Raw genomic sequence first — 23,125 nt, 5'->3', positions numbered from 1 at the left:
TAATTTAGTTGGACATCTGACAGCTGAATGACTTGAATTAAAGCATAATATGGGACCTTCAAACTCAAATCTAAAGCAACTTAGAAATGAACAAACATCAACCCCAAATATTTACATAGCAAGATGAAATGTAGAACATGATCCCACCCCCATCAGCTTGTTCAGCGTGACCTTCACCTGTAATTAGTGTCAAACATGTAAATGTATGGTACAAACACACATCAGTATTAAAAATGCTTTTTTATATGTTATTTTCTAGTCAGTGGCTTTTGGGAGCGTTGGTGCGACCTTGGTGTGGAATTGTTTGTGAGGGCTTCCCTCTAGTGGGGGATAAGAAATCCTACTGATGCAGCTTGGAATGTTCCTTGGCAGAGGAAAAACACTCCCAAGAAGTTTGATGTTATCTTTTTACTCGTAATCTTCATATGTGGAAGTGATTGAACTACAACAGACAACCATTATTACGTATATCTTTATTGTATCATAGTACAATCTGTCATAAAGCTTTAAAACAGCATGAATCAATCCCTTGCTTAAATTTATCCAGTCCTTTTTTTCCACCTATGTCATCACTAGTCATGTGCCATCGTTCCCACACCTTTGTGTTGAATGTAAAAGCACTATTACATGAAACATAATAAATCAGTACAATTTTTACAATCTACAATAAATTACGTCCTTTAAAAAATACTACTTCTTGGATAACACAGCCGTTTTGTAGTCACAGCTGAATAACATTAAATAGAAGTTAACCAAGTGTCAGTGACCAACCCCCAACAGATGACCTGCTCAAGGTAAATGAAGACTAACAATTGAACAAGTGGACTTTACTGTGTATATGAGCATTCCACATTTCAACAGTTTGTGACTTCACATGTCTCACATACATTTGTTAAATTTCAACACGATCAAGTTCATCAGCCTTGACCTACTGCTCTGTGCAGTCAGCTTACAAACTGAACATGGGGAAAAATATTTCACTCACAAAACCTTCAGCAACCCTTCGAGAAACAAAAACCCACAAAATCTGACATATTTTAGGTGAAACAGATGCACATGACAAAGGCTGAGATTAGCAAAAAGGCAGATTTGCACATGGATCTCAAAAGAAGAAAAGTGAGGACGTGATTTGTCAGCTTCTTCTCTGACACAGTCCGTCAAATGAGGTGTGGTTGCTATCTTTTCGCATGTGGTTCCATTTCTTCTTCAGAACTTCAGCAAGGAATTCAAAAAAGGCCTAGTGGATAACAAATGGGGTGTCCTCACTCATATTGTCTGTATTGTCCAAAGGAAGGTGATGGAATGGTACCAGGGGCAGGTTCCTCTACAAATTGAGGTCCTGGGGAGACAAAAAAAAGGTTTAACGCCAGGCATCTGGGGTGTCAGAGACAAATATCCGCCAGGAAAATACTGTATAATATTTTCAGGGTCTATGTAATGTCATTCCTGTCCCCAACAATCAAAAAAACTTTGCATTACTCACCAGTTGGAAATTGTGAAGAGGCAAACCTAGTAAGCAGGATTCCAGCACCTTCGATCAACGCCAGCAGGATGCCCCCCATGGCTGCAGAGCCCACCATAGCAACGGGTCCATCTACAGATAGACAGGCCATATGAATCCATTACATATAACAGGAGTAGAAAATACTGGGAATAAATGGCGTTGGATTCTAATAATAAACTAAAAATTTTAATTACCTTGATTTTTAATCAAAAAATCAAAGAAATAATACTCATATTCTTAACACATTAAGTTACTGAAGCTTTAAACCTTTTACACTAATGCACATTTTATTCTTCAAAATTAAATCTGTGTCAAGTTAGACAAAATGACTAAAGTACATGTACTAAAGAGGAGTTTACCAGCACACTGCATCCTATTCTACCTTAATGGACATACACATCCACACCTACAGCAAAGTCTCAACACCTGACATCTAGAGTCAGTGACCGAACACTACAGTTGTCAAAAATACACACATGTTCAGGAGGAAGCGATCCCCTTTTACACAGCCTGTCAAACCACTGCTGGTTCAACCCTCGCACCTTCATTACTCATTCAGTGCTGCAGTTACAGAAGTGTAATGCATGGGTCATAGCTGTTTGTATGACACATAAGTGAGACACGTAAAAACCAGCTAGTAGCAGCTATTAGATGACTGAAACAAAAACAAAACAATGATAAATGTCCAACAACACAAGATCAGGAACTCCTTACCCTCCAAGCAGGAAAACAAAAAAACCCCAGAGAGCACTAATGACCGACTACTGTTGCAATGTCTTCTCCTGTATTAAAAAATGCTCAATGCACATTTAAAGCATCATGTCATAGCCGCTACTGTGTGATATATTATCCACATACTGCTACCTAACATCATTCACTGGTGCAGTTATGTCTCACTTGTTTCGTTCTGGCATACAGAGGGTTTTCACTGCAGACAGTATTGCGTGATCTCTGTGTAATCCAGGTTATATACAATGACATCAACTCTCGTCATGAGCTCACATTCTCTACTGGTACTGGAGCCTCTCTGAAAAACAACTGGTTTTCAACAAAGGTACAGCTGCAAAACGAGTCTACAACTACAAAACATTTCTGAAATACACGTATCGAACTCTACAACCATATAACAGTCAAATGCATACTTTCAAGCAAACTAACATTGTTGACAGAGTAGGTTTTGTCCTAAGTTTACTCACTTCTCGCAGCAAGGATGGCTCCCGTCATGGCCCCACTTGTAATGGAGTTCCAAGGATCTTCCTTCCCTCGTACTTTTACTAAACCGCAGTCAATCATGGAGAAGAGGCCTCCCCATATTGCAAAACTTCCTGTAAACCACAAAACATTCACATCAGTTCAACAAACAACAGTTTGGAAACTTTGTTGAGGTATTTGCCATCACTGGAATTTAGAATTTCCTAGAATTCCTTCCCTGTGAAGCCAAACACTTATTTTCATGACTGTGCAGAGCAAATGTCTCGACCATCATCTGAATGAATCAAACTACTTGTACAGTGTTTTCTGAGGTTCAAAAAGTTTTATAAACCAGATTATTGATGTTTTTTATTACTTTTTTCTCTGCTAAAAATTCTTAAAAAGCCAGAAAATAGACGGCTAATAAGAGCGCCATACCTATTCAGCCTACAAAGAATAATTTATATTAAATCTTTTCAAGGCAGGTAATGGAAGTCTAGTAGTCTCGTACCTCCAAGCTGTGGGGCTCTGGTCTTAATAGCAGTCATGCTACCTCTCATTCTGTGGCTCATCCCCTACAAGAGAAGCAACATTAATGAGACTTCTTTGTCAACTGGATTGCATGTATAAAGTGTGTATATATATATATATATATATATATATATATATATATATATATATATATATATAATGAAGTATAAAATGAAGTATATTCTCATTATATATGTCAGAAAGGGCAGTGTTTATGACAAACTCAGACAGCAAAAGCCTAAAATGATACATGTGCATTTACACTTATAACTACAAGAAATTGTTTAAAATGATGCTACTTCCACAAACATTTCATTTCACACATAGTCACATATTCATAACCATGAATATCCCACCAATTCACATCCATGTTTGCATTGTAATAATGTTGTCTCATCCATTCATCAATTTTCTTATAGAAGATTGTGATCGCCTCGACAAGGTGCTTATTTGCTTCGCAGCTCATCACAGGGCCACAGGAAACAAAAAAAACACATCAAATCACACCAAATTGTCACAGCCTTGGACAACTTGGTGTGATTTGATGTGATCAAGTCACCTTTATTGCAAATTTGGAGGCTGATGAACCCACAGAGAACTGACACAGAAACAGGGAGAGCATACAAACCCCACACAGAAAGGTATCAAACTCGGAACCTTCTTGTTGTGAGGTAACAACGCTGATCACTGCGCCACCCTGTTGGGTCTCATGTTGGACATTTGTCTCTGTTTTCCCATTTACAGATAAAGGATGTCCTAACTATCTCTACCAAGGATGAAAAATATTTTCTTTAAGCTGCTTTAAGCTGCTCCTGATTCCTGCAAGGAATCAGGAATTAATCTTTATGGGAAAAAGCAGTAACGTTAAGAGGTTTGCATCCAAGTCGGTGTGTAATCCAAATAAAAAGTCAAATCTCACAAATTTTTACCTATTTTGACAGGGTAGTCTGCCTTTTCAATTGTACAGTTACAGGACTATACAGCAGTTTTGAATTTGGACGAGTTCTGATTGAACTAAAGGAAACTGTTACGCATTGATGGAGATATACACTGTATGTTGGACTGATGCAATGTAACACACACCAGTATCAAGTTACATAACTGGACTTACCGAGGGTGCGTTTCTGAAGCCTTTTACTGCCTGGAATATTCCTCCTCCAATCGCCCCCATGGTGAAGGCGCCCCCACAGTCATCCACAATCCTCCAGGGGCTAAAATTAAACATAAACAACGATCACAAACACTCACAAAACCAGATTGCTGGCTACAGATTCAGGCCTAAAACCAGAAATCATGGGTGAAAGTACACGACTATCATGATGTTAGTATATTAAAGTCAATCTTAACTGGAATTGGTTTCTGTAAAACATACTTCCCTAACAAGAGCCTACTGTCACAGTCAAGGTATTGCCGCTACATGTGTTTAGCCTGATGATGGTTTGGAACCACCTGGTCCACTGATTGCTGAACTGATCAGCACTCAATGCTAAAACATTAACGTAAACATCTAAAACAAACATTATCTTGGCGAAACGCGCAAAATAATTCGCTTTACTGCGTTCTACATCGTTTGGAAATTTGTCCGCACTGCAACTGTTGTGCAATCCTCGTGAAGCCCCCAAAACAGTTAGCACGCGAGTGGCTAACGAAACTAGCATGTTCAAGAAAATGCCCTTAACTGAGACTTTAATTTATTAACAACTAAATTTACCATAACCGGCATTTACGACTTATTGCAGTTCACATGTAACTTAGTACAAACTGGTTTCAACACATGAGGTACAAAGATCAGCGGACTGGTAAACCGGCAAGGTCACAACGTGATTTAGCAATGCTAGCAAAAACTGTGAATACAGTTCTATGCGCAGCTAGCATTTCTGCTAACGCCATGAAACTAACCGGATTAACGCTGTTCAGATTATGAAACATTTTATACAGCAGAACTAAAAAGGAATATATTCAATAAAGTAGTTGTATAACACGAATATAACAGACTAAAACGAACCATAATGACATATTTTATGAAATAAGACTCACCATGGCTCTCTAGCATACTCTTCCATTTTGTTCTTTCGGTGTTCCCTGTGACGTCACGCTATCTACGTCCTGACGTAATGACGCAATGTGACTTCTTAAAGGAACATTTCATGTATTTCTAACACTTATTTCTGAGGAATTAAATGTTATTTGTGGGCAAACTGCTGACTGGAAATGAACATGTCACAAAAAAATTTTGAGTCATAAATTAGGACTACAAAAGCTTTTGGGACTTCCTTGATTCTGTACTTGCTTCTGTGTTCTACAGCAGCTGCTTATTTACCCGTATCTACCGACTGTTAAATATCAATTAAATATCAGTATAAATTATTTAAATTTCCATGATATTATTCAAGATTGGCTGTTTTATAATTCAATGTACAGATATACCAGAATCAAACTGTTTGAATGGAACAAAGTCTCCTCTGAAATGCAAATGAGAAAACCTGAGAACAAATCAAAGAGATTTTATATTATTTTTTCTATGGAGGCAGATCTAAATACTTCAGCTCCCATGAGCTGTTGGAGAAAAGGTCTGACGGGGGCTTGAATCAGAACACAAAGTAAACTGTGTATGCCGCAACAAATATTTTTAAGCAACATGTAAGAAGCAGTAGATAATGTCTTTCTTTTTTTTTGCTCAACACCATCATCCGCCTCCATCTGTCATTAATGTCTGGTTTCTGAATTTCCCTCCCAGGTTGGATGTTAGAAGGTGTTTGGAAATAATAGCTAGCATCTGCTTAAAAGTTTTTAATTAAGCTTCAAGATATGACTTGTTTTCTAAAATCAGAGAGATTTTGGCTCAGTTTTTAAACTTATACTGACTGGAGACTGTTCTACCATACCAAACCAAACATTATCCAAATGTGAGTCACGTGACCTTTTCTATGTAAACAAGGAGTTGTTCTAGCAGACACTGCTGCCAAAATCACACTCTTATTACATATTATTTAATGGAATTGTGTTTCTTTACAGCTATCAGGATGACTTTATTATATACTAAACTTACATGCTGTCAATATACTCTGTTTCCATTATAAAAATCAAAAATGTAATGTGTCTATAATGTGGCTGATGAGTCCTGTGAATAAATGATTGTCAGGTTCTACCCCCTGATGGTCATGAACACGCTGTAACGACATTTTCATTCTTTCTTCTTTGCTTCATGTGAGATCAGAGCTGTTGGTCAGGGAAGCAGCTACAGCTGAGAGACAGATCGCTGGCCTGCAGCCCATTATTAGGAAAGAGAAAGGAATGAATAGCAAAGCAAGCATTCAATGAGAAATGCCCAAATATAGGCATTTCATGTCTGGGGAGGCTGAAGCAGGACTGTTGAGACTGAAACTGGCCTGTTGCTGTTCACTGCTTCCATGTCCTCCAGGGTGATGGCGGGTCACATCAGCCAAACTCTGTCTGTTCTGTTGTTTTAAATGTGTAACATAAAGACCACCAGAAGGCTAAACATCCTTCTACGTGTAGAAGGAGCTGGCATGTAAACGCGTGTATGACGAAGGAGAATTCCTTCACATTGATTCAAGTAACTCAAGTGTCTTTGCCGCTCTAATTCACATGAAGTATTACAGGAGTGCTTGTGTTTTAAATACATTTTCACACATTAATTTTGATTCAAACATATTTATGGGCATCGATTCAAATTCATATTAATATTATTACACATCACATATTACATATTTAATGTTACACGTTAAATATTAATATTTAATGTTTAGTATATTAAATATACTAAATATTAAATATTAATATTAAAAATATCACACAAACTTTTATAATAGAAGTTGCAGTGTATTGGGAATAATGCACAATATCATATTGACTAGCAGCTCAAATTAAATGCCAAATTTGATTTATTATGCTGAAAAATGCTGCAAGTCAGTTGTGTTGTTTTTATCTGTGATCTACTTATTTGTTTTACTTATTCAACCGTGGTATAACATAACACGTGTGACTTGTAATGGCAAACATAGCAGAATCTTTTATTGAGACATACAGGCTCTGTCAGAAAGGCAAGTGGAATTACAGTACATAATACAGTGCCACTCAAATACTCACTGATTTTTTGTACATCACATTAAATTGGTTTAGAAATTACTGTCCGAGGATGCAGATGAGTACTGGAAAATTTAAATTCATGTTAATGTGGACGGGCCATAAACTGTGTTCCAACATCTCTAAAATATAAAAATAAAAGATAAAAAGGAAACAAAACAAACAAAATAAAACAAAATTGAAGCGCTCAGTAATGAGATGCGCACCCTTAGGGCTCCTAGAAAGCATATGAAAAATTACATTAAATTCTAACCAGCTTTTTGAGGGGACACATAAAGACCAAATACCCTCTGAATATAAGCCTATTGTCAAGAAAAAAAATTACATAATTTAAAAAAAAGCTAAAATATGCATGAAAATGTCAAAATAAGTAATTGGATGGAATTCTGCCCAATGATTTTTAAGGAGATATCAATAGTCCATTACAAAGCAACATGCCCCCTTTGGCTTAGGCATAGAATAGTTTGTGGCCTAAATTAGCAAGAAGAACAGACTTGATATAGAATGAATCAATGATTTTCCACATCCCCCAAATTTAATGCACCTCAATATATTATGTAATCGTTATTTACAGTACATACTCAGGCTAGAATGACTGTAAATAGTATAGCATTGGATACTACGAGGCAGCCACGTGCACCTCCTCAGAAAAAATATTTATTGACTACCTCTGTACTAAAATCTTCCATCATGCACCAGAATAACACTAGTCTGCTGTCCCATCCATTAAAGTCTGCCTGAGATGTCTTGAGATTTGGCAATGACACACCATCAAAAACCACAATGACCTTTTTGTTCAACCCCAGATTCTCGTAAGTCAGGCCACCATGTTTGTTAGTTCCCTGATATTTTCACTTCTTCAGAATTCCCAGTTTAAACAAGTTTTACAACTTACAATATAAGGTGGGTTCCCACAAACTCCACAAATAAATAAATGGTCAAATTATCATTCACTATACCACTGCTAAACCTTTGTATATTAGAATTTAATAAAAGAGCTTCTTGAATCTCTGAAGATCATCACAGTCTCCCACACTCACAGTTAGATGCATATACAAGCCAACATGTTAAATGATCAACTTCGTATTATCTAGTGCAAATTATTAGCAAAGCATCATCAATATGAACGGAAGACAAGCAACATGAAAAACTCGTGGCCCCCTCCGACTAATGGAGATCCCTTATCACTCATTCTCCACAGAATCCGTTTGGTCCAGTGTTTGAAGGGAGAATTCATAGTGTGGGCTCGTCATCCAACTGACGGGGGTCTTAGGTTTCTAGTCTCCAACCGTCCCACAGCACAGTTTCTGACTGTATCCCAGGGCAATGTGGAGTTTACCTCCTACAACCTGTGGTGAGATGTCTGTTCTCTCTCATATTCACTTTACATTCCAATAGGAAATGTTACTGCAACCACTTTGGCACCGGTACCTGTGAAGGGAGAAGAGAACAAAGGTAACCACGTCAGAAGAAACAAGCTATTGTATAAGCTAACCCATCCGTGAAGCTACGTTACGTACATTCTTGAGTTGCTTAATGTTGCTTCCTCTGATCGAGGCCAGCAGTTGGTCCCTTGAGTTCTTGCTAGCGCCGGGGCTTTTTCCATTCAGCTTCCTCTGCGACACTGGAGTCAGCGAGTTTCTCAGGGAGTCTACATCCAGCGGTGGAGGGGGTGGAGGTGGAGGTCCACCACAAGGAGGAGGTGGGGGGGGTGGCGGAGCAGTGCCTCCAGCACCTCTTCGAGGGGTCAGCTTTGGTGACGCCATTGGTGAAGCTATGGGAGACGGTTTCGGGGAGGCTTTGGGCGAGCCTCTCAGGGATCCTCCACCGCCTGTCTTGGGTACCTCCAGCGTCTCCTTCTTCTCCCCATTGGCCTGGGCTTGCTTCTGCTCCTGCAGACGTTTCTGCCTCTGTCTGTCCATGTTGCGACTCAGAATATTTGTCATAGTCATTCTGGGTCCGGCCAATTCAAAGTGGTAGCCCAGTTTGAGAAGAGTGGTGTTGTCTTTCATGATCTTGGTCATCTCCATCTCTGTCTTCCCACCACAGATGTGACGTTGGTTCTGGAAGCGAAGCTCCGTCAGGGTGGAGTTGTGTATTAGAGCCTGGATTAGAGACAGGATGCCCTTTCCAGTGAGATGGTTGGAGTCCAGGTTTATGCTGGTGATAGTGTTGTTTTTGCGTAGCGTGCCTGCGATGGCGTAAGCGACGTGATCATCTGCACGACAGTTAGCCAGAGCAAACTTCTTAACGTGGGTGTTGTTCTGTAGCACCCCTGCAAACTCAATCAGCGTTTTAGTCTTGATCACCTCTGAGTTGTTCACATTGAGCTCAACCAGAGAGGGGTCGTTGCTTCGAACCTGTTCCATCAGCTCATCAAACATACTCGAATCTTCATCTTCTTCTTCTTCCTCTTTGGCTTTGCTGTTTTTTGTGGTTTTGGCCACACAGTTACCAAGTTTTTCTGGTTCCTCTGCTTTTTTAGTCTTTCCCTTAACGTCTTCTTTTCCCTTGCTCTCTTCTACTTTCTTTTCTTTGCTGGTTATCCTCTCTTCTTCTACATGGTCACTGTGATTGACCAGCTCTTCTCTTTCTGTTGTCTCTACCTTGTCCTCTTTCGTTTGTGCCTCACCTTTCTCTGATGCTTGTCTTTCAGGCTTGTTGTTATCAGTTTTCTCCTCCGTTTTAGTCTTCCTCTCATCAGATTTCCTCTCTGGAGCCTGGGCTTCTTGTGTCTTACTCTGTTTTTCCAACATTTTAGAGACAAGTCCTTGTGTCCTGAAACTCTCCGATTTTCTCTCCTTCTCTTTGCCCGTATCCTTTTCACGTTTTTCTTGAAGCCTTGAGATAATGTCTTTGGTTTTGTTGTCGTCTTTTCTCCTGCAGTCCTCTTTCCTCTCCTTCTCCCTGCTGTCACTCTTTTTCTCCTGTAGCTTTGAGATCATATCCTTTGTTTTGCTCCCTGTGCTCTCTCTAGAATCTTTCTTGTCACTTATCTTGCTGTCTTCATGCTTCTCTTTTGTCTCGCCTTTCTCATCACTCTCTTCCTGCCTTCTGTATCTGCTCGAAAGGCGACTTCGCTCGTCTTTCAGACGTTCAGGACCTCTACTGTTTCTGTCATCGGTCTTATCTCTTTCGCTTGAGACACTACCTTGTCTTCGTAACCCTGCTTTTGGATCGTCGTTTCCCTCCTGGCTGAGACCCATCTTCCTCAAATACTCCTGTTTTCGGCTCTCCTTTTTTGGCTCACCCTGCAGGTGGACATATTTGAAAAATATGTGTGAAAATTACGTAACATTTGTTATTTAAGGAAAGCAAAACAGCTGAACATATGGTAGAGTCTAACTATTACGTGTTTTAATCTAATTTCCATCTGGAGGAGCTTGGAACTCTTGAACTAAAGTACATCACAGCAGATGCAGGTGGAGGCTGTCATTCTGTGGAATCTTTATAAAGTGTCATTATTAAATTAATTTATCACCTATATCATAAGAACCTGCAGTTTGTAATGCGTGACATGATGCAGTACCTATCTGTGCAACCAACCATGCAAATACTGTCTTCCTTCCTGTCAAAAAAGTCTGCATCCTTCTGCTCACTGTAAACACACACACCCTCTTTGACATAATGCAGCATGTGTGTTTACAGTCAGCAAAAGGACAAGGAGCCATTTTTATAGAAGAGGGAAACATTTGCAGTGAGTAGCATGCAAACTGTTTGATTTGTGAGTCTCCATCTGTTTTGCTGTGTGAGGCTGTGGCCCTGGCAGATGTATCCTTAAAAGGCAGTGAGTGAGGAGCAATCAACCAAGGAATTCCATCAGGCCGGGATTAAGGAGCTCCACGGGGCCGCCGCTCTATCCACTGAAGTGCCTCTCCTCTAAACACACAAATTGCGAGAAATTGGGCTCCCTGAATGTCAGCTAGGGAGTGTTTAAGATCATTTTACGGCACTGCAGAACAATCAAGTCATGGTTTGACTGTTTTTTTTACATCTGAGAGAAGATTATTAAGAATGCGAAATGGATTTAAACGAGCCTCAGAGGGGAAAACAATGTTTTTCCTGGCACAGAAGCCAACTCCTCTATTTATGAGCTGATGGAATCAGGGTGCATGAGGTCCAGTTGGTGGTTAGTTTCAAGCACATGAAAGCTATCATTAGAATACCTCTGAGACGGTGCGTGTTATATAATGTCACAATTTATTGGTCAAGTGCAAGCACACTTCTTCCTCTGAAATCACTCATCTGTAGATCGTTTTTACTAAAAACCACTCCAAGACAAACAGCTTAGAGACTAACGGGTTGGATAAAATCGTGCCAGTCATACTTAAACCCTCAATTCTTTGAAGTCCGATTCAAAACAGGCTAGACGGTGGAATCAAATCAAGAATTCACAAACCTCAGACGACTGTTCCCTCTGACTGAGCCTTCCTTTAGCCTCGTTCCCTCGTCTGCTGTCTAGTTTAGCGTTCCCGACGTTGTTGCTGGTAGGTGGCTGCGTTGGTTGACCATCTCCCTGGATGATGACTTTCCCATCCTCTGGGTTGAGGTCTGGCTCCTTCATCATGTCCTGCTGTAGAGCTTCCATCTCCTCCGGGGAGAGGGTGGAAAGCAGGCTGTCCAGGTCTGGGTCCTCGCTGACCTGGCGACCCATACGGGTCAGGCCTCTCACCTTCCACTTGGACATGGCTGCTTGAAAAATCTGGGTTTAGTGCTACGCCCTTGGAGATCAACGGAGAAATTAGCTGTTTTTGGAAGTGTTGATGCTGATACAGTAAATCCCTTTATCAAAAATGAGTTCTATGGTGAGAAGTTGAGTATCTCCATAGGCAGAAGCTGGAGTCCTGCTGTCCTGTTCTGTCCTACTCACCAAAAAGCCACCAGAGGCATCAGTCCTGGTGCAAAAGAGGGTGGACTCACAGTCTTGCCATGAGGCGTACCAGTGATGAACTGGAAGAGCCCCACATCATCAAAGTGGACTACGAGGCTGAGACATTCTTCAAAATCCTGTGAAAGTGCATGTCCATATTTAGTTCAGGGTGTACACTCCTTTAAAGGTAATGGGAAGGGCTGAAGTTTACAGAGATGTCAGAGCAGACTTACACAGACTTCCTATTACACAATTCATGTTTATACAGGGAGTAGTTCCAGGATTTTTCTTTAGTAATGACTCTAATTTTAGTACATAAGACTTTCTTATTAGATGTTTTTTTTGCCACAGTAACTGTAGGAACCCGGTATTTAGGGAAACGGGATGTTAATATTTTATGTTCTTCGAGGAAGTGACTGAAGTGCGACAAAAATGTTTTTTGCCTATTATTTTTCTACTTGTTTCACATGTTTTACATGCAGACTACAGAATATCACACCTTCACTTACCAAACTAAAATGTTATTGTTTTGATATATTTTGTACAGCTTCAATTGTGATGCTCACAAACACTGTTAATATACGAGGTGCTGGACACCATCCACTAATCATATAATTTTCGCAGTAAATGATGCAAAGACAACTTTAAGAAAAGGTCACAGGAATTATTTTCTTGTTACAACTGACATACTTCCTGTTGCCTGCAGGTGGCGCTATCCTCATGATTGCTAAGAAAAGTTTTGAGTATTTTATATACGTATTGTGCTCCTCAGATAATGTTGCTGAACGGAATTTGAATTTTTTATTTATTTTTTGATTTACTTAATTTTATTTTAGAGTATCAAATGGTGCAATTAGTTGGTCATAAATGTTTACAGTTTAAACAAAGATTTTTTTTTATTTCAGGCCAATGCACTTAAAATGTTTTCTTTTATTTACTACAAATAATGTCAATAATAATATTCTTTGTTATAAATAAACTATAAATTATATTTCTTTTTTTATTTTTGTTTTATTTAATGTTGGTAAGGATACAATGTTATGCAGAGGGATACTTACAACAATTTTATAGAAAAATTATATTATTTATAATCGTGGCACAGAGTGGAGGGGCGCAATGTGTTTTCTTCTTGCAGTGGGGGCCATGACAGAAAATAATTGAGAAGCACTGGGCTAATGCAACATGAGAACGTGACTCCAGATGAATTAGCACAGTGGATTTAGAACAGCCTCTGTGGTCACGATGAAAAAAAATAAATTAAACCCACTCTGCTGCCATGGCAACATCATTGAATCCATGAAAAAAATCCCTGACAAACTTTTGTCCTTAAGTGTAAAGATTCCATGAAGTTTCACCGACCAGACTTCAAATCTAATGAAGCAACAGTTTGGATTTAAATGTTTTGACCAGTTCCAATAAAACAACTTTTTTTAAGTTAGTATATTTTGCTCTTTAACCTCCCAAATTCATTAAAATTTAGATATACCGTCTTTTAAAACAAAATACATTCTGAACGTTTTTTTTTTTTAAATTTTATACATTTATAAAAATACGTGAAATAGGGGAAAAGTAAAGATGAGAACTGGAAAATAGTAATGCATTAATACTGAAATAAATGTAAATATCTGTTGACATGCTGTGTAGATGCCTCATGTATGTGTCTAGCATCATAACTTATTTGTCTTTTAAGGTAAATTATACTCCAACTTTACACAAATACAGTTCAAATGCAACAAGATTTGCTGCTTGCAAACACAATGACCTTTAGTACTGTACACACTAAAAATTGTTTAGAGGCTATTCTGACATCTAGTGGTCAAAAAGATGAACACACACAATACAAGATAAAAAGACAATGGAGACGGGTCTAGTTTACATTCCAAAGTTAAATTTTATATGAATGAGAGCTTCACGCTCACCGTATATTAATTACTAAGTCATACCATGACAACAAAGAGAAACTCCAGTAAGTCATTTTGTCAACTGACGTCAGTTTCATTAAACACACTCATGGAGTTAATTTAGAAGCACAAATAAACATCACAGAGCAAATGTCATGTCTAACCACAAATTAAAGCATCCTTACAAATAAATGTTCGTACTCGTCTTTGTGCTTTACGAGGGCCCGGTAAACCTGTACACATCGGTTAATGATAAGTGAACCAGTGACACGTCACGTCTGAGTCATACTTGGATTAGCAGTGAGACGAGATATAGAATTGATTATCTATGATCAATGTGGTCATTATGTTTTATTATGTGTCTATTCAGTCTTCTGTGACTCCTGAATAAAATTACATTACAGATTAACGTCAGATTACAGGCTCTGACCTCACTGCAAATTACAAGGAACACAATTTAGAAAATAAACCTACCATAGGTGATTCACATTTTTGTTCAATTAGGATTATTTGAGAAATTGATAGCTTCTGAATTTTTTTGTCATTAGACAAGACAGCCAATAAATGTACTTCCAAAAATGCTGGTTTGTAAACAAAGTTGTTTTTCCAACAGCAGAAAGTTCATCCAGGTCACAACCCCTTCACATTAAAAGGTAAGCTTATTAATAAGAAGAATAAATTAATGCAGAGATGACAAAATGCTAAAACATCATATCTTATGTTACAATAACAATATGGTTTGTTTAAAATCATGTTAAAATATTAATATATAACATATATTCAGCTGAGGAATGGATTTACAAATATGCATTTAAATAGATAATCTCTGTTGACCTGCGACCCCTCTGTCCTGATATGTTACCATAAAGTCAGCATCCTAGCTGGTATCAAAAGATCCACATCTAGTTAATTTAACAGAAGCATGAAGACCGATAGCTAGCTGGGGTAGCATGCTGATGTTGAGGTACTACATTACGATGGCTCAGCTACCCAACACACTACAGGAAAGTAAATTAGTGGAGTCAGACACCAGAAAAAAAACAGGCTCCTTATAGATTTAGACCACCTGAGCAAATCTGAGACTGCATTGAAACACATGTCACCTTGTCATGAAGCATGCAACGTGATTTTCACCTCCAACCCCATGAAACCTAGAACTAAAGACGTCACATGATCATGTCTGAGGAACGATCCATCAGTGACTGAGATGACCTGTTATGAAGCTTCAGGCGGTTTATTCAAATTCAACAGAAGCCAGGAAGTAAAAGTATGTTTCCCTTCATTATTTGACGGGGGGGGGCGCCTCGTCTTTAGAGACGCCCGTCACTGAGAGGAGACCTGGAGGAGAGTCGGGGCGCCGTCCAGATACCTCCTCAACCTGGAGATGGTACGGTGGCCCGGAGCACTCAGCCACCAGGGAGCAGAACACATCAGAACTTACATAAGTACCCCAGGGAAGTAGGACAGTGGGGTAAATAGACAAAGGAAACCCCCCCTAAAGGTCCTCCTCTTCCTCAGGTCATCGGGTCGTGTGTTGGTCTGAGTGTGTGAGAGTGTTGCTGCCTTCTCCTCTGGAACAGTCATTTCTCTCAGCCGCTGTTGTTTCCCACTCCATGTGTGTGTGTGTGTGTGTGTGTGTGTGTGTGTGTGTGTGTGTGTGTGTGTGTGTGTGTGTGTGTGTTTAGAAGATCATTAATGGCCGGGATACTGAGGTGGAGAATAAGGTGGAGGAGCTGAAAAATAAGAAGGAAGTACGTCGTCACTTCTTCATGCGCTGCTAGAAAGTTAAAACTCATGAAAAATGTTTGTGTATAAAATGTGGAAAAACCCCTGAGGTCCTTCTGTGTCACATGACATTTGGACTCAGACGTGACCTTTTCCACTGACTTCTGAAATGTTTTCCGAGAGTTCAGGGATAATGAATGTCACTCCAGATTTAACAGATTGCCTTTCGAGTACAATACTTTCTGTACCATAAGGCGCACTGGATTATAAGACCCACTGTTGGTGTTTGAGAACATTAAAGGCCTTTAGGTGCGCCTTATAGTGCGGAAAATACTGTAAACATTTTCTTACAAAAGGTTTTAGTCTGCAGGACCGTCCAACACATTTGTAGGATTTGTGGAAGTAAATTATCCACTGGTTCTGGTTTCATTCGTCTTCCTGCTCGTGTCGTGATCAGCTGATTCCTCTAAGTATTCAGTGTAGCTTTAATTGTATACAACATATTAACACACTGATTCTTCACGTTGGTTTATATCTTAATTATAATTTACATCAAACAAGCAAACTTATTGATAACCTATGTCTGATTGATTATTGCTGAACGCGACTCACCCTGGTTGTATGTCGGATCCATCATGTGGGGGGGGTAAGGCCCGTGCTGCATCACTGGGTACTGCGGGGGCATTCCGGGGTACTGCGGTGCCATGGGATACCCTGCATGTGGGAACTCCGTGGGTCCCAGTGGCTTCCCATAGGCGTCATACAGGGGCTCTACTGGGTAGCTGGCCATGGGGATCTGCTGGGCTGTGGGTCAAACAGCAGGGAGTGTGTGTGTGACGTTACACATGTGGTTGTGAGCACACGCGTGGTCGTGGAGAGATCGTCTCACCATCATACGGCGTTCTGCCCCTCTGCTGCCTCCGCTGGTAGAGGTAACAGCAGGAGCACATGAAGCAGCAGACCATGGTGGCGATGATCGCCACAAACAGGAGGATGGAGGAGGCGATGCCGGCCAAGGTGGTGGGGCTGGGGGAGAGGAAGAGGAGGATGAGGGTTGGCGTTGCCCCCCCCACTCTATCTCTCTAATGAGATGAACTGGATATGAAGCTTTTGATTCCAATGTTTTAAAATCTGAGTGGATGCTGTACATCCTCTGCGTTCATGTCTCTCCACCAGATTCCATCACCTGATCGTCTCAGTGAAACAAAGCCCTCTATGCCAGCACAGACTCGGCCCCCCCACTGATCCCGTCTCCCACTGGGCTTTACAAGCTGCAGGCTGCCTGCTATTGGATACTGCCGGATGGTTTCCAGAGACATGGAGGAATGAGACACGCTTACTTAGTCCAGCAACTACGATCCCTCACAGGGGACTCGTTAAACACAACAGAACGTACAAATAGCTGGTGTGATAGAGGGACTAATGAGGACATATCACACTGTGGGGACCAAAACAGAGTTATTATGTCCAGTGTATCCAATGGGATGGAGGAACAGCTGCATTTAAGAGAGTGTGAACTTTTACAGGAAATGTGTGTGATGGAGGAAAATTATATCATTATTCAATTTAAAATTAAATATATATAAATATACTGTATATATATATGATGTAAATATTATATACTTATATATGTATTTAATATTATATATATATACAGTGTGTATATGTGTATGTATGTATGTATATATATATATATATATATATATATATATATATATATTCAATTTAATTTCCAGGAATTTGGCACTTAAATCACCTTGAATATGAATTATCAATACATGACCCAAAAGTTGTGAGATAATGTGAATATTCAGGACGACTACTTGTAATATTACTGCTGCTGACAGAACTTTCTTCAGCCATAAACCAAATCCATCAACTTTAAAGTACAATTTTAGTATTTTATATATTTCCCTCTGCGTTTCCGACGATGCATCTTGCAGGGAAAGAATTTTAATCACGGATGGAAAATGTCTTCAGCTAGGATAATAAGCATCTGTTTGTTTTAAGGAATGTAGGACATGTGGTCCTGCAGCGACGGCCTCGAACAGAGAACAGTGGATGACTCTCGGTGTCAAGTAAATGAATAAATTAGTAATTAAGTGAAACCACTGCTGCGGCCACCTGAACTGGAAGAGCATGCAGCGCTTCTGTTCCCTCTCCGTGATCATCTTGAAGGCGTCCAAGCAGCAGTAGCGCCGGTGGCAGTTCCCACAGCAGAACGTGATGAGAGGGCAGTCGAAGCCGGTGTGCCAGGTGCCGTTTTTATCCACGTACCACAGGCAGTCCTCATTCCCGTTCACTGTAAAGCAAAAACAAGACAGTTTCACATCTACTAAAGGGAGCTACTGTAAAAACAAAAAGAAATCAATTATATCATGTTTTAATTTTGAAAAACAGATTTGCAGAGACATTGGGCAGGAGGTGTGGTACAACCTCAGGAAATGACCTCTGAGTTTCCAATTTTAAAAGATACGGACTTCAAACCAATCTGCATCAGCGTGTCATTCAGGTAAATGTGGTGGAATAACTCAGTGGTTTAAAGCTGGGCTTAGCCTCTACACCCCCCCAGGATAAAATTAATTCAGCAGAGGTAGAGATGTTAAAGTTACATTATGGTACTACAGGATTTTATTTCATTTATGTGTTGTGTTTATGTTCTGTTACTGTTGCTAGTAAGTCTATATTTCCTTTCCCACCCAACCGGTCAAGGCGGATGACCGCCCCCCAGATTCTGGGTCCTGACCAGAGTTTCTTCCTCAATGAGTGAGTTTTTCCCCGCCGCTGTCACTGATGCTTGCTCTGGAGGGTTCTGTTGGGTTTCTCTGTCTCTTAAAGCACTTTGAAATGTCTGTTATTGTGATTAGGCGCTGTATAAATAAAGGTTGATTGATTGATGGTGCACCTAGAGATCTGAGTGCACCGTCCACAGACATAATTATAAACAAGCAGTTTATCTTGTGCACATGCTACTAAAATACAGGTTTACCTGGAATTACATTGTTTTGAGTTATGGCGTTCTCAATGTACCTCAGTTGTTGGGGTTTTTTAAGAAAATGCACTAAAAAACAAAAATAAACCTTTCAGGTAAATAATACATACCTTTGCTAATCACATCTCTATTGTGATGTAAAACTATGAAAATGAAGCATCAATTAAGAATGAAAAACAGAGGAAGATGCTTTTAACCTGGTCATATTTCCAAGAACAATAACGCAAAGAGGCAGACAGAAAGACGTATTGGGTAATATTATACACAGTTTTATTTCTTGGTTAAATTACCTTCAAATAACAATGCTCCATATCTTTCATTTTCAAAACAGGGAAGTATCTTTTTCTTTTTCTTTTTTTACCTTTTCTGGAAGCGCTGAATCACACCAAAAAGGTATATGGGGTAAAATCATTTAAAATTTAATTCTCTGTTTAAACTACCTACAAATAACATTCAAACAAATAAATCTTTATGGGTAGCTTTTATTTACTATGTATTTTAGTAGCAAATGGACCCGCTAAAGAGTTTGTGAGGATTTGTGAGCAGCAGCCATCCATTACAACATAATGGTGAGGTATACTTGTGTTTAAGTAGTAGATGCACCAAAGATATTTGGGCGCACTATGCAAATTGTGATGTCATAACTGAGCTGTGATTGGCTAAGGTACATATCACTTTCCTGAAAAGTTAATGATAAATAAATTCACCTAAACTATGGCTCACGGCCAACTGTCCATATTTAATTGTCCTACATATTTGAATGAGTTGTAATTCTTACTTTCACCACTAGGGGAGTCACCCACATTCACTGACAACTCATCATTACAGCAACCTCTCCCTCCAAATTAATCAATGCAAATTTTAAGAGATAACCAAAACGGCAGAATAAAATTAAATCAAGATAGACAGGGAGTTCAGGAAATATCAGACAATAAATATGGGGAAATAAATATTTCTTTATAGAAGTCAAGGGGAAGTCTGTTTGATGTGTCTGTTTGGAAAAAAACGCAAAAGACCCAACAATGACAGCGTGTCCAGAACCACGGCTGTGGACCGAACCAAAGACTTGTCTGCTAACTTAAACCACCCAGTATCACGTAGAGCGTGTGCTTTTGGTTTTAATTCGGTTTCATGTGATGACAGCTCAGACGCCACACACACTGGCCAGCTGTTAATATTTCTGTGGGGGCTTGAAGAAATCATTTCCATCAGGTCTCTAAATGTATATACTGGTCCACAATAAGCCTACAAAGTCTTAGAATCTGGAAAACAAACGGGACCTGTTCTGCGACATAGGGTTTGTAGATGGAGATAATATTGGGACGCTGCCCAACAAGAACAAGACAAGACCTCCATGTTTCGTCTTACAGCTCCGGTACCATCCCAGTTTGGAAGCCCTCAATGGAAACGTAGCTATCTGGGATCTTAACCACATTTCACTGAAACATATCCTGTTAGCTCCATCTTGTTAGCCAGCGATCTCTCGTTGTCCATGACGACTGTCGGAGACAAGGCTTTTATTATCTCCTCTCTAAACTCGTCCGTCCTGTCCTCCACTGATTTCTTCCCCATCCTTAAACACATTGTGTATTTCTCCTCAGATCCACTAAAGATGTTTGTCTGTCTATAGAAAATGCCAGCAGCTTCAGGTCAATCAGCTGATCTCTTTGTGCATACAACAAGCCACGGTGCTTCAGGGTCGAGCGACTGAAAGTGAAAGTACCTCCAAGAGTTCCAGAGAAAAATTAACTTGTATATTGAAAAATATAAACCAAAAATAAGAGAAAAAGAGAGAAATACATACAAAAAGTAAAAAGTAAAAGTGACCGGTGGTGTGTGCGTACACAGTGAAGTACACGCATGTGCACCGCATGAACAGGGGCGTGTAGCAGGTAATGATTAACATTTAATGGTCAGCCCAGACAAACAGCATGCTTTCAAGGAAGCTCATTTCAGCAATTTTTAGAAAGTTACAATTCAGGACCACGGATCAGTTTGAGTCAATCATTTCAAATGAAGTATAACTGGATGTCAGGTAGTTGTGTGACATCAATTTAAAAAGAGTATAATATGGAACCTTTAACACAAGTTCTCTGCTGGATACTGTCTGGAGTTAGAGGACAGATTTATCCACACAGATCTACTGATTATTGTTCTGTGTTGGAAAAAAATAGAAATTCTATTGTTAGCATTAGAGGAAACGAGTTGGTTTCACATCACTGCATTCAGCTGGGATGATCTTTATTTAATCTGACATTTGATTACAAAAAAATTAAAATGAACTGTTTAGTAGTGATATTGTGAAGTTGTGTTGACATGTCGCATTGTGATGACAACTTAAGGGAACTTTAGTGATGATATATGTGATGGTCACTTAATTTGTTCAGTCAGTTTCTTCCCTGCTGGATCACGTTAATCACTTTACAAGTTTATTTTACTGATATCCTTGGCTTGAATTCCCATTTTTAAACTAAGACTGCTGAGTAACGTCTACTGTTTGTCATTTTATGTTAAAAAATAAAAAAATGTACAGATGTTTGCTGACAGCCTAACACTGATGTCAGGACATCCAACAGATGAAGTCTCATTCCGGGCCTGAGACAAACATCCATGGTTGTGCGTCTCTAATAAAATCAGCATCCAGCTGGAGGCCAGGAGGTGCAGGATCCGTTAGTGTGATGGAGACGGTCTAACGGAAATAACGGCTCCCAGCCTGAGAGGACATTTTAAACGGATGAGGCGTTAAACCGTTAGTCCGCGTTGGCGCGGCCTGGACGCACAGGCGCGCATTAATCTTACCCGGAGACGCGCAGAGGAGCGCGGCGAGCAGCGCCAAAGTCACCGCGATGAGGGACGCGTTGCCCGTCGGAAGGACCATCTTCATCCCGATTCAACCGCAAAACGAGGCGAGGCGTTAAAGAGGAGCTGATTTCATCCGTGTGGTGATGAAGAGCGAGGAGGAAGACTAGCGGTGGCTCCCTGACACCATGGAGACGCGCTTTGTGTTCCGATCATTTATCCGTGGAAATGACACATCGCGTCTGTGACGCTGTTCAGCTGGGATGTGGAGGATGTTGCCTTTACGATCTGCTCCAAACGTCGTACAAAAAAAAAGAAGAGAAAAAAAGGCATCCCATAATATCAACGAAGTGATCAAATAAATCACACCATTTCATTCTGCAAGCTGCGGTTACTTTTTAACACCTCAGTATAAATAATGAAATTTAACTTGCACTTGTCAATACATACTTTACATAAATTAGATTAAATATTCTTAATCCACAATTAGATCACTTCTTCTACCTTTATTGATGACTGCAAGAAAATGGAAATCCTAACAGCTGCTTGTGGAGAATGTGATAAATAAATGTTAAATAACTCAGTGTTGTCTCTGAATATGAATAACTACCGACCCAAAGATTAACATAAGTAGAGGAAACTTTGGCATTCTGTAGATACTGTAAATCCAAGGACCTTTGATTTGATTAATTTCCAAATTCAATTATATTTCCCTTAATTCCCTTTAATTTCCCTTCAGGTCTCAGATTAGTATACAAAATTTTTTTTTAAAAAATTAATTAAAAAAATTCCCTTTTGAACTTAACCTATTAAAGATGTCCAAACCATCACTGACTGACAAGAACCAGGATTCCTGCAATCCAAAAAACATGGGTTCAATCTTAATCTACAATGCTCAGTGGTTCCTTTGGCATATGTTCTGCTTTTCCACCGAGTTTAACCAAAATCTCTTTTTTTTTGTGTTAATGTTGAAATGACAATTGCTGGGATTAGTCCACTCTTAAAGTGTTACAGGAAATTAAAAAAAAAAAAAAAGCTGGAATCTCTCTTTTATTCAAATCCACATCATTAATCAATGATTTCTTAAAATCAAAATCAAAATCTTCTTCCATCGAGAAGATTTTCTGTATTCTTGCTGAGGAACAAACCAACAATCAGACTTTGTGAAATGATTGATCTCCTTGATGCAGGTTAAAAACGACTTCTGAATACTTTACATGGCTGTTTTCTTTCGTGCCGGATCGTATTTCTTCTACAGTTCATGCAAACATGCAGAATTTATATTTGTTGCAGATGTGGGAGAAGAACATCTTAATCTTGAACAGATTTTTTTTTGTCACAGGAGAAGAATGTGTTATTTGTACATAGACTACGTATATTGCCAAAAGTATTTGCTCACCTGCCTTGACTCTGATATGAAGTGACATCATATTCTGAATCCATGGGGTTCAATATGACATTGGTCCACCCTTTGTAGCTGGAACAACTTCAACTCTTCTGGGAAG

The 23,125-nt window shown here is 39.5% G+C and overlaps 3 protein-coding genes across 5 annotated transcripts; all 3 read right to left on the bottom strand.

Moving 5' to 3' along the window:
• Window positions 1-465: 465 nt before the first annotated feature.
• timm17a (translocase of inner mitochondrial membrane 17 homolog A (yeast)) lies at window positions 466-5,327 on the bottom strand. Its single transcript, XM_068315216.1, has 6 exons — window positions 5,264-5,327; window positions 4,338-4,437; window positions 3,207-3,270; window positions 2,701-2,829; window positions 1,484-1,594; window positions 466-1,339 (listed from the first exon to the last, which is right to left on the bottom strand). Exons 1-6 carry the CDS (start codon window positions 5,287-5,289, stop codon window positions 1,263-1,265), a joined length of 507 nt encoding a protein of 168 aa, XP_068171317.1. The 5' UTR covers window positions 5,290-5,327; the 3' UTR covers window positions 466-1,262.
• A 1,558-nt stretch (window positions 5,328-6,885) lies between these two features.
• lmod1b (leiomodin 1b (smooth muscle)) lies at window positions 6,886-12,309 on the bottom strand. 3 transcript variants are annotated; one of them, XM_068316277.1, is made up of 4 exons: window positions 12,204-12,309; window positions 11,733-12,054; window positions 8,854-10,584; window positions 6,886-8,764 (listed from the first exon to the last, which is right to left on the bottom strand). In XM_068316277.1, exons 2-4 carry the CDS (start codon window positions 12,018-12,020, stop codon window positions 8,738-8,740), a joined length of 2,046 nt encoding a protein of 681 aa, XP_068172378.1. In that variant the 5' UTR covers window positions 12,021-12,054; window positions 12,204-12,309; the 3' UTR covers window positions 6,886-8,737. The 3 variants fall into 3 exon arrangements, with proteins under 3 accessions (XP_068172378.1, XP_068172379.1, XP_068172377.1); XM_068316278.1 differs by having other exon boundaries at window positions 11,733-12,022; window positions 12,204-12,277; XM_068316276.1 differs by having other exon boundaries at window positions 11,733-12,308.
• A 1,086-nt stretch (window positions 12,310-13,395) lies between these two features.
• On the bottom strand, window positions 13,396-21,870 carry shisa4 (shisa family member 4). Its single transcript, XM_068315653.1, has 5 exons — window positions 21,621-21,870; window positions 17,954-18,131; window positions 16,719-16,855; window positions 16,442-16,633; window positions 13,396-15,837 (listed from the first exon to the last, which is right to left on the bottom strand). Exons 1-5 carry the CDS (start codon window positions 21,703-21,705, stop codon window positions 15,797-15,799), a joined length of 633 nt encoding a protein of 210 aa, XP_068171754.1. The 5' UTR covers window positions 21,706-21,870; the 3' UTR covers window positions 13,396-15,796.
• Window positions 21,871-23,125: the final 1,255 nt, after the last annotated feature.

This window comes from Antennarius striatus, chromosome 5, assembly GCF_040054535.1.
Source record: "Antennarius striatus isolate MH-2024 chromosome 5, ASM4005453v1, whole genome shotgun sequence".
NCBI lineage: Eukaryota > Metazoa > Chordata > Actinopteri > Lophiiformes > Antennariidae > Antennarius > Antennarius striatus.
This window is presented reverse-complemented; position numbering and strand designations above follow the sequence as displayed.

What these genes read in the sequence shown, in the direction of transcription:
- timm17a (XM_068315216.1), bottom strand. Translation starts at nt 5,289, where the DNA reads ATGGAAGAGTATGCTAGAGAGCCATG. An exon ending in GCTTCAGAAACGCACCCTCG is followed by an intron (nt 3,271 to 4,337) that starts GTAAGTCCAGTT and finishes CTTCTCTTGTAG; the next exon opens with GGGATGAGCCACAGAATGAG. An exon ending in CTCTTCACAATTTCCAACTG is followed by an intron (nt 1,340 to 1,483) that starts GTGAGTAATGCA and finishes TTGTCTCCCCAG; the next exon opens with GACCTCAATTTGTAGAGGAA.
- lmod1b (XM_068316277.1), bottom strand. Translation starts at nt 12,020, where the DNA reads ATGTCCAAGTGGAAGGTGAGAGGCCTGACCCGTATGGGTCGCCAGGTC. An exon ending in AGAGGGAACAGTCGTCTGAG is followed by an intron (nt 10,585 to 11,732) that starts GTTTGTGAATTC and finishes GTCCACCTGCAG; the next exon opens with GGTGAGCCAAAAAAGGAGAG. An exon ending in ACATTAAGCAACTCAAGAAT is followed by an intron (nt 8,765 to 8,853) that starts GTACGTAACGTA and finishes CTCCCTTCACAG; the next exon opens with GTACCGGTGCCAAAGTGGTT.
- shisa4 (XM_068315653.1), bottom strand. Translation starts at nt 21,705, where the DNA reads ATGAAGATGGTCCTTCCGACGGGCAACGCGTCCCTCATCGCGGTGACT. An exon ending in GCTCCTCTGCGCGTCTCCGG is followed by an intron (nt 18,132 to 21,620) that starts GTAAGATTAATG and finishes TTTGCTTTACAG; the next exon opens with TGAACGGGAATGAGGACTGC. An exon ending in GGGCAGAACGCCGTATGATG is followed by an intron (nt 16,634 to 16,718) that starts GTGAGACGATCT and finishes TTTGACCCACAG; the next exon opens with CCCAGCAGATCCCCATGGCC.